The sequence below is a fragment of the Entelurus aequoreus genome, linkage group LG17 (assembly GCF_033978785.1).
Source record: "Entelurus aequoreus isolate RoL-2023_Sb linkage group LG17, RoL_Eaeq_v1.1, whole genome shotgun sequence".
Classification (NCBI taxonomy): domain Eukaryota; kingdom Metazoa; phylum Chordata; class Actinopteri; order Syngnathiformes; family Syngnathidae; genus Entelurus; species Entelurus aequoreus.
The window spans coordinates 8,185,498-8,196,477 of NC_084747.1; the positions used below are offsets into that span (position 1 = coordinate 8,185,498).

Consider the following 10,980-nt stretch of genomic DNA (forward strand, 5'->3'; position numbering starts at 1 on the left):
GGAGGATAGAGATGCCCTTTCTTTTATACCTGTTGGGAGCGCATTCCACATTGATGTGGCATAGAAAGAGACCGCCTGGCTCTGTTTGATTGGTCCAACGTCACCAGTGACTGCATCTGATTGGTGGAACGGACTCAAACGTCACCAGTGACAGTATTTGGTGAAACGCGGGCACTTTGAAGGTCTGTCTGACAAACCAAAACAAACAAAGCGTGCATTAACAGATCGATAAAAATTAGTAGCGAGTAGCGAGCTGAATGTAGATAAAAGTAGCGGAGTAAAAGTAGCGTTTCTTCTCTATAAATATACTCAAGTAAAAGTATGTTGCATTAAAACTACTCTTAGAAGTACAATTTATCCCAAAAGTTACTCAAGTAGATGTAATGGAGTAAATTTAGCGCGTTACTACCCACCTCTGATAATACTGTATACTATACAGTGTATAGTCACTGTCCATCTGATTGTCTAGTTAGCTAACATATATTAACCCCCCCCCCCCTCCCCTTACACAATCTGGACTGCGGTCCTAACTTTCAACCCTGTTGGCTTTTACAATCTTTATTTTCATCATTTATTTCAACTTTATGTTATTGAAGTACGACATTTTTAAATGTAATTAATTTAATTTACAAGCAATTCTATTATGGTCATACTCTTGTTTGCTAGCGGCTACGATTTCAGTACTATTGAAGATCTTTGCTCCTTCTCAACTGTAATATTATCTTCACAAAATACAACCAATAGTACGTCAATGTTAAATCTTACTTGTGTAAAGTAATCCCCCGATTCCTATTTTCAACAGTCCGCTCATTTGAGCAGGAAAACGCTGAACACCATCTTTGTTTTCTACCTGTCAACTGTCACTTTAGGCCAGGGGTCGGCAACCCAAATTGTTGAAAGAGCAAAAATACAAAAACAAATCTGTCTGGAGCTGCAAAAAATTAAAAGCCATGTTACATACAGATAGTGTGTCATGAGATATAAATTGAATTAAGAGGACTTAAATGAAACTAAATGACTGCAAATATACCTACAAATGAGGCATAATGATGCAATGGGTGAGGGCCGACATCCGGGCAACTGAGCTACATACGGGTTCTTCGAGCCATAGCAACCAGACTGGCGTTGAAAACAAACCGTTGCCATTACTCTTTAACCTGTCGACCTACGCTGATTAAACCCGTCATTCTGCCTCCAAAATGCCGAAAAACGGTGTTGTTTTTGGTTGTGCTAACCACAACTGGAAACAGGGAAAACAAAGGTTGTATTTTGTTCTGCCAAAGCGTGATAAAAGCCCACAGAGACGAGACAAATGGCTCGCAGCTTTACACTGGGAAAACGAGGACGGTTCTCACTGGAGTCCCCCAAAGTCCCGGGTCGTGTGTTCGGATCACTTCGTTTCTGGTAAATATAAGGAACAAAAATCCACCTTCTTAACCACAACTTGGCTATACCGTCCGTGCTAATGTTGTACTTGTTGAATTTGTACCTTATAACGTTCGACAGCTGAAGTTGTTGTTGTACAAAAATAACATGCGGTATATACTATATAGTCTATAGCCTAGCTAGCTATTTTCGAAAACCGGACAACGAGAGGATACCAAAGGCAGCGTTAAGATGGACACCACCGGGAAAACGTAAGCCAGGGCGGCCAAAGAACACCTGGCGAAGAACAGTTGAAGGGGAGCTGAAAGAGATGAAGCTTACATGGGGCGAGGCACAGAGACGAGCAAAGCAGCGAGATGAATGGCGTCGAGTCGTCGAAGCCTTATTTCCCATCCGGGAAGAAGAGGATTAAGTTAAGTAAGTAATATACTATATAGTCTATAGCCTAACTAGCTATTTTCGAAAACCGGTTTCGTTTAAATTTGCGCTTAACAGTTGGGTTTTTAAAAACCAATAAACCCTATAATTTTAAAAACCAATAAACCCTATAATTTTCATGTTGCCATTCAATACATGTAGCCCTCAAATCTCTCAATATTTTATGCACTAACACTTGATCTTGTTGTTGATAACTTCCGCGTCTCTTTCTTAGTAGCGCGCAGGCTAAGCTAACTAGCAAGCTAAGCTAAGCCTGAGAAGCTTTAAAGTTCACTGAGACGAGTCTGACGCAAATAATACATTTTCGTTTTTTCACACGATATGCGAATAAGTAAAAATGCGTAAATGAAGGATTTAACGCCGACTTCCAAGCCACAACGCTCGTTAAATGCTTTTTCTGTCAATGCTGTGTTCGCTGTGAGCTGCTTTGTTTTCAACAAATTCCCGGTTGCTAGGGGATTGGTAGGCGGAAGTGACGTAGGTCCGCCCTCACCCATATGTACATACAGCTAGCCTAAATAGCATGTTAGCATCGATTAGCTTGTAGTCATGCAGTGACCAAATATGTCTGATTAGCACTCCACACAAGTCAATAACATCAACAAAACTCACCTTTGTGTATTCACGCACAGCGCTAAAAGTTTAGTGGACAAAATGAGACAGAAAAAGAAATGGCATAAAGCACGTCCTAGAAAGTCGGACAAAGTTGTACATGTAAACAAACTACGGTGAGTTCAAGGACCGCCAAAATTAGTAGGACAATATCAAATCAATCAATCAATCAAAGACAAAACGGCGCTCGCCAAATACTCGAATGAGAAGCATCTTTAATATAAGCAGTGTGCTTTATAACAATTAGGAAGGTTTGTGTCATGTTTGTCCTCCTACAGAAACCATATTAAAACAAAAAATATATCCTTTTTCCATTTTTCATACATTTTTGAAAAAGCTCCAGAGAGCCACTAGGGTGGCGCTAAAGATGCGGCTCTAGAGCCGCGGGTTGCCGACTCGCCTCCTCATCACCACTTCAAGATGGCGGCCCAATTTCTCGCGTCACAGCAGCCAATGCTGCGTCTCCTTATAACATGTCTACGGTTGTGAACGTGTCTGCCGAAGTTGAACAATAAATGACTGACCAGTTTGGTATAAATAATACATTCCGTAGTCCGTGTGTGATAGAGAACATAATTTAACAGTGGGATGCCTTTATTTAAAAAAAAAAAAGAAAAAAAAAACAAAACATCGTGCATTAGAAAACGGAAGTGGTTGACTTTTGGCGCATGCGCAAACAGTTCGAGCAGCTCAAAAGACTTTGGCGGACTGAGTGTGCATTTACGATCTAACCGTTTTACAGATTCATAAATATTCGCATTTTATAAAGACCACAAAACGGAAGTTGAGTTTGGAGCGATGGAGTGTTGTCTGAAGTGAAGATTGAAGACGTGATAGAAGATGGACGACTACTGCTATGCTAAGATGGCGACGTCCGCTAAAAGAGAACATGAAAGAGAATCAGCGCCACCAACTTCCAGCAAATCACCAACGGAGATAAAGACGAAAGATGAAGGTGAGTGACTTGAAGTTTTGTCATTTGAAAACTATTTCAAGCCCTAAAAGTCTTAGTTAGCCGACCTTGTTGAAGAATGTAAAGAAAGAGCCGCCATGATTGTTAGCTTGAAGAAGGCAGTGGAGTTCACATCAGAGGAGATGAAAGAATGCAAAAGTCAAAATGAAGACTCCTTTGGGACAAACTATGATGCAGAACCTTGTATTTTTTAGCCCGAATCTACGGAAGTTTTAGAAGCTGGGTGATAAGCAGAGCCAGCAAGTAGCAGTAATGCTAAGTGCTCAACAAGGAATACAAACTGTGGACATTTTCCAACAAACACTCACTGTACAATGTCTGCTCTCACTGGGATGACGACTGCTGGAATGTTCATATCTTCCCGTTTAGTTGAAGAATTGATCATAACACTCATGCAGGTTTAAAAAGAAAAAGAAGGTGTGTGCAAACGGACGTCTTTAGTGTTTCTTTCTCGCCATCTCCAAGTCTAAGTTGCTGTAATACACTTCTCCACCACTCGTATTGACAATTTGAAACAAACAGAAGTCTAAGGTCATAAAGATGTTTCTTCGGCGCAAAAAATATGACTAAAGTGGTAAAGCTGTATTATCAGTCTTGCTTAAAGGCCTACCGAAAGCCACTACCGACCACACAGTCTGATAGTTTATATATCAATGATGAAATCTTAACATTGCAACACATGCCAATACGGCCGGGTTAACTTATAAAGTGCAATTTTAAATTTCCCGCTAAATATTCTGCTGAAAACGTCTCAGTATGATGACGTTTGCGCTTGACGTCACGGATAGTGCGGACATATTGGGACAGCATTGTGGCCAGCTATTAAGTCGTCTGTTTTCATCGCAAAATTCCACAGTATTCTGGACATCTGTGTTGGTGAATCTTTTGCAATTTGTTTAATGAACAATGAAGACAGAAGAAAGCTGTAGGTGGGAAGCGGTGTATTAGCGGCCGGCTGGACTCTTACCAGGAGGACTTTGAGTTGGATAGCAGACGCGCTACCGTGAGTACGCAGCTGCGGCTTCCAAACATTTGATCGCTTGCCCGTACGTGCGTGCCGCTATGTGCATGTCACGTACGTAACTTTGGGGAAATATATGTGCTGTATGAACTTTGGGGAGGTGAACAGTACTTTGGGCTGTGGGATTGAGTGTGTTGTGCGGGTGTTTGAGTTGTATTGGTGGGTTATATGGACGGGAGGGGGGAGGTGTTTGTTATGCGGGATTAATTTGTGGCATATTAAATATAAGCCTGGTTGTGTTGTGGCTAATAGAGTATATATATGTCTTGTGTTTATTTACTGTTGTAGTCATTCCCAGCTGAATATCAGGTCCCAACCACCTCTCACAGCATCTTCCCTATCTGAATCGCTTCCACTGCCCTCTAATCCTTCACTTTGACTTTCCTCATCCACAAATCTTTCATCCTCGCTCAAATTAATGGGGTAATCGTCGCTTTCTCGGTCCGAATCGCTCACGCTGCTGGCGTCCATGATTGTAAACAATGTGCAGATGTGAGGAGCTCTTCAACCTGTGACGTCACGCTACTTCCAGTACAGGCAAGGCTTTTTTTATCAGCGACCAAAAGTTGCGAACTTTATCGTCGATGTTCTCTACTAAAGCCCTTCGGCAAAAATATGGCAATATCGCAAAATGATCAAGTATGACACATAGAATGGATCTGCTAGCCCCGTTTAAATAAGAAAATCTCATTTCAGTAGGCCTTTAAATGTTGTTGTTAGTTTTTTAAGCAATAAATATATTACGATTATATTTTATTAATTTAGTTAGAATTTATTTATTTTAGCACTGTGTAAATATAGAAGTAGAATGGTCTCACATCAACTTATATATATAAATATATTAATACATATGCATATACTAATAAATATAAAAATCCAAATGTGATATACAAATAAATAAATAATTTGTATAAAGAAATATTTTTGAGATTTGAAAATATATAAAAATAAAATGTATAAATATAAAAATGTGACATACAAATAAATCAAGAATTTGTATAAATAAACGTGTATTTATAAATATATCTTTGAGATTTGAATATGCTTGATTTTCTATTTGTATTTGTATTGAATTTTCATGTGTGGGTCGCTTTTTTGCTTTTGTGTCGATGAGACATTCCTACCACAAACCAGATGCACAAATACACGTGACCTAGTTTGAATGTGGAGTTACACACTCCCCTGAACAACCAGCAGAGGGCATTGCAGCCAGAGCGGTCTGGGTCACAGACATGGTCAGACATTGGCGAGCCAATAAGAAGGCACACCAGGGAGGGTCATATTACGTCATAACTTTTTAACTTTATTACAATACAGGGTGTTTTCAAACCTGATCATTTCCCAAAACTGTGTCAGTATGTTGTCATGTATGGGTCTTCTCGGAACCACCGCAGGCCTAACTGCTAGTTTGGGTCTTACAGACAAGTCGAAGAAGACACAAAACTCCACAGAACTTTGACGTTAGAACGAGCACTACTCTCAGAAATGACACAAAACTCCACAAAACTTTGACGTTAGAACGAGGACTACTCTCAGAAATGATCTGGCTGGTTTGTTTACATGCTGAGTTAGACCAACAACTAACTGAAATATTTAGCATGTCTGTTGTTGGCTTCATTCACTTGCACATTTAAAGGCCTACTGAAATGAATTTTTTTTATTCAAACAGGGATAGCAGATCTATTCTATGTGTCATACTTGATCATTTCGCGATATTGCCATATTTTTGCTGAAAGGATTTAGTATAGAACAACGACGATAAAGATCGCAACTTTTGGTATCTGATAAAAAAAAAGGCTTGCCCCTACCGGAAGTAGCGTGACGTTGTCAGTTGAACATATACGCAAAGTTCCCTATTGTTTACAATGATGGCCGCATGAAGTGAGAGAGATTCGGACCGAGAAAGCGACAATTTCCCCATTAATTTGAGCGAGGATGAAAGATTTGTGGATGAGTAAAGTGCAAGTGAAGGACTAGTGGGGAGTTGAAGCTATTCAGATAGGGAAGATGCTGTGAGAGCCGGGGGTGACCTAAAATTCAGCTGGGAATGACTACAACAGTAAATAAACACAAGACATATATATACTCTATTAGCCACAACACAACCAGGCTTATATTTAATATGCCACAAATTAATCCTGCATAAAAACACCTGCGTGTTTGTTATGCTAGCTCCTAGCTCCTCTGCTAGCTCCTAGCTCCATAGAACACGCCAATACAATTCAAACACCTGATCAACACACACAATCACTCAGCCCAAAAGACCGTTCACCTAACCCAAGGTTCATAAAGCTTATATATTTTTAAAAAGTTACGTACATACGCAAAAAAAAGTTGCGCACATACGGTCAAGCGATCAAATGTTTAGAAGCCAAAGCTGCATACTCACAGTAGCACGTCTGCGTCTTTGTCATCCAAATCAAAGTAATCCTGGTAAGAGTCTGTGTTGTCCCAGTTCTCTACAGGCGTCTGTGTATCAAAGTCAAAAGTCCTCCTGGTTAGAGTCTCTGTTATCCGACTTCTTCCATCTTGACTGCATCTTCCGGGAATGTAAACAAAGAAGCGTCGGCTGTGTACTGTTGTTGCTGACTACGTTCGAAAAATACGTCCATTTCGCACCGACAACTTTCTTCTTTGCTTGCTCAGCTTCCTTCTCCATAATGCAATGAACATGATTGCAACAGATTCACGAACACAGATGTCCAGAATACTGTGGAATTATGAAATGAAAACAGAGCTTTTTCGTATTGGCTTCAATGTGGAAGGCATACCCGTGTTCGCCGGTCTACGTCACGCGCATGCGTCATCCTCAGAGGCGTTTCGAACCGGAAGTTTAGCGGCAAATTTAAAATGTCACTTTATAAGTTAACCCGGCCGTATTGGCATGTGTTATAATGTTAAGATTTCATCATTGATATATAAACTATCAGACTGCGTGGTCGGTAGTAGTGGGTTTCAGTAGGCCTTTAAGTCCCCTGTAATGATCAAACAGTAAAAACAACTGATAGTTATTCCCTAAAATCATCAATAAATGAATTTGAATTTTGTGGTGGTTTGTCAATAGTGATATGAAGTATGGAAGATTGTTTCGTTTCCTTTTTGAATGACACTCAAATGATGAAAAAAAAAAAAAAAAAATGACTCTCAATCTGGCACAAACACCCCAACCCCAAAATATTCATGTTAGGTTAATTGAAGACTCTAGTTAATTTGTCAACTGAAATGTATCACTATCATTAATCACGATCATACGATCGACCGGACCTATGGACAACACAAAGATTACGCATCGTAACGTAACACATTCAACCTGTTTGTGTTCCTCAGACGTCCAGCAGCTGATTAGTCATCCTGAAGGACTTCCGCCTCAGCTGCAGGGGTTCAGCTCCACTTTGAAGAAGGAGACTCCACAGCCACCTCACATTAAAAAGGAAGAGGAGGAACTATGCATCACTCAGGAGGGAGAGTGTCTTGTAGGGCAGGAGGAAACTGATCTTACCAAGTTTCCACTGAGTATTCTCTCTGTGAAGACTGAAGATGATGAAGAGAAACCACAAGTAGACAACCTCTTAGCTCCACTATCAGATAGTGAGGCTGAAGACGAGGTTGAAGTAACATTGAGCAGCGATACAGACTGTGAAGGTGATATGAGGACTCACACTGACAACAAACACGCCGACAGCTCGAAAAAGAAGACGTGTAAAAAAGCTTTGAGCTGCAAGGTTTGTGGTACAAGATGTACAAAAAAGAGCCGTTTGGCTATACACATGAGAACACACACAGGAGAAAAACCATTTAATTGTTCAGTTTGCAGGAAAAGCTTTTCTCAAAATAGCGGTTTGACTCTACACATGAGAACGCACACAGGAGAAAAACCATGTAATTGCACAGTTTGCGGTAAAAGCTTTTCTCAAAGAAGCAGCTTGACGCTACACATGAATACGCACACAGGAGGAAAACCATTTAGTTGTTCAGTTTGCGGTAAAAGCTTCTCTCTAAAGAATCCTTTGATTGTACACATGAGAACGCATACAGGGGAAAGACCATTCAATTGCTCTGTTTGTGGTAAAAACTTTTCGCACAACAGCAGTTTGACTCAACACTTGAGAACACACACAGGAGAGAAAACGTTTCTTTGTTCAGTTTGTGGGAAAAGCTTTTCTCGAAGAAGACAGCTGATTCTACACATGAGAACACACACAGGAGAGAGGCCATTTAATTGTTCCGCTTGCTGTAAAAGCTTTTCTCATAGGTGCAATTTGACCAAACACATGAGAACACACACAGTCGAAAAGATATTCAATTGCTTAGTTTGTTGTAAAAACTTTTCTGAGAAAGGTGATTTGACTGACCACATGAAAACACACAAAGGAGAAAGACGATTTAATTGTTCAGTTTGCAGTAAAAGCTTTTCTACTAATGGCAATTTGACTCAACACATGAGAACACACACCGGAGAAAAAATGTTTAATTGTTCAGTTTGTTGTAAAACCTTTTCTCAAAAGGGCAGTTTGACTGACCACATGAGAACGCACACTGGAGAAAGACCATTTAGTTGCTCAGTTTGTAGTCAAAGCTTTTCTTACAAACAGGGTTTGACTCGACACCAAATGAAACACACGGGAGCGAAACCATTCAGCTGTTCAGTTTGCGGCAAACGCTATACTCGGAGGAGCCATTTGTCTGCTCACCTAAGAACACATAGTAAGTAGAAAAGATTTTAAAGATAGAAAAAAAATTTTGGTGTTCTGTTTGCGGTAAATGTCATCCACACAGTCACATGTCTAATCCCATGAGAACGCACACGGGAGAAAAAAACAGTTACCTAATTTAAAGCAAAAGCTTTTCTATGGACACACTTTAGTGTCAACACAGAATTAAACACCCTGGAGAAAACTCTTTCAGTCGTTGTGTTGGCAGACAAAGACATACTTGATACATGAAACCACACAGTAGAAAAAATGTTTAGTTGCTTAGTTTGTTGGAATATATTCACCCAGAAGACAGATATAGTAAGACACACGAGTACACACGCTAGCAGTTTTTGACTATTTAGATTGCACAGAAAATGGAAAGGCCTGTGTGCTTCTCTCACTTAAGGATTGTGGATGATGGCAAACTTCCCAAAAAAGTGCATTTATCATGAAGGAAGACAGCCATAAATTCACCGTCACACATTACAACAGTCAAGTGAGAACTCAAACTCAAACAACACACGCCCACGTCCGGCCTTCACAATGAAAGTACTGTCCTAACAAGACTGCAAGTCAAAGTATAGGAGGGTTCAAAATGACGTCACATCCGTTTTTCTTCTTCGAGGCTTAATTCACACGATGGTCAAGCAGCTTGAGCGTAGCATTAAAACAAGTGAGAGTGAGTGTAGAGATTGAGCAGAAAATGTCATATTGTTGTTCTTTTTTTGGGTGTACCAATCGTTCATATAGAGGGATAGCAAATACCTTTCGTAAAGTCCAAAAATAAATAGTAATAAGTCAGGAAAAATACGAAAGTGCGTCGAAGTAAATGGCTCTTAAAAGTATCACTTTTATCATCTTGTGGAATACAATCGGACCGCTTGTGTCTGCAGCGATCACTTTGTAAAATGTTTGTTTGAACATTTGATTTGTTTGAGAAACGTTCTGTGGTGCAATCGAGATTACTCTCTACTATATTAGAATTGTTTAATAGCAGAACTAAACATAGGAAAGAACAATAGATCACATTAGTTTGTGTTCTTTTGTGGTTGCTATGCCTAAATACAACTACGATGGTGCAAATAAACTAACGTCATGCTAAGTCCTGGTAATAAATATTGGCATTCTCTCAATGAGCTTCAAGCACAGCTGTGAAGTGAAAACCATTTCAGGTGACTACCCCTTGAAGCTCATAGAGAGAATGCCAAGAGTGTGCAAAGCAGTAATCAGAGCAAAGGGTGGTTATTTTGAAGAAACTAGAATATAAAACATGTTTTCAGTTATTTCACCTTTTTTTTTTTAAGTACATAACTCCACATGTGTTCATTCATAGTTTTGATGCCTTCAGTGACAATCTACAATGTAAATAGTCATGAAAATAAAGAAAACGCATTGAATCAGAAGGTGTGTCCAAACGTTTGGCCTGTACTGTATAATAAACCATACAACAATTGAGTGGACTAGTGTCAGTAGATTTAAATTTGAGTATTCAATAGTTAGAAAGAGACAATAAGTGCAAATATATACAAAGTGAACATGGAATATTTACACCTGACAGGTTCAATCCTTGAATGGTCATTCATGATTTGAGCGATTTTTAGGTCAAATGGTGGAAATTTGTTAAACTGAACAACACACAATCGTACCTTAATCATATAAATCCTACTCATACCCACCCCCTCTGCAGTTGACTGTTCACGGTGCACTATAGTGGGTCACAAAGGCTATGGTGTGGGCGGGCGGTGTGAGTGGAGTTTGAGAGAGCGTCTAAATCCCTTCTCCACAGTTTCAGTCTTGCCTGTTCCTTTAGCTCGCCACCACTTTGGGACCTGGCCTGAAGAACAGAGCCAAAATCC

The 10,980-nt window shown here is 39.9% G+C and overlaps 1 protein-coding gene across 2 annotated transcripts in view; it reads left to right on the plus strand.

Moving 5' to 3' along the window:
• Positions 1-3,121: 3,121 nt before the first annotated feature.
• Positions 3,122-10,980, plus strand: part of LOC133632239 (gastrula zinc finger protein XlCGF57.1-like) — a 25,303-nt gene continuing 17,444 nt past the window's right edge. Inside the window, exons 1-2 of one of the 2 annotated variants that reach the window (XM_062024561.1) lie at positions 3,122-3,391; positions 7,758-8,152. In XM_062024561.1, the coding sequence (XP_061880545.1) occupies positions 3,277-3,391; positions 7,758-8,152 (510 nt within the window). In that variant the 5' untranslated portion in view covers positions 3,122-3,276. Of the gene's footprint in view, positions 3,392-7,757; positions 10,507-10,980 lie in introns of those variants that run through there. The other variant, XM_062024560.1, reaches the window with a different exon arrangement.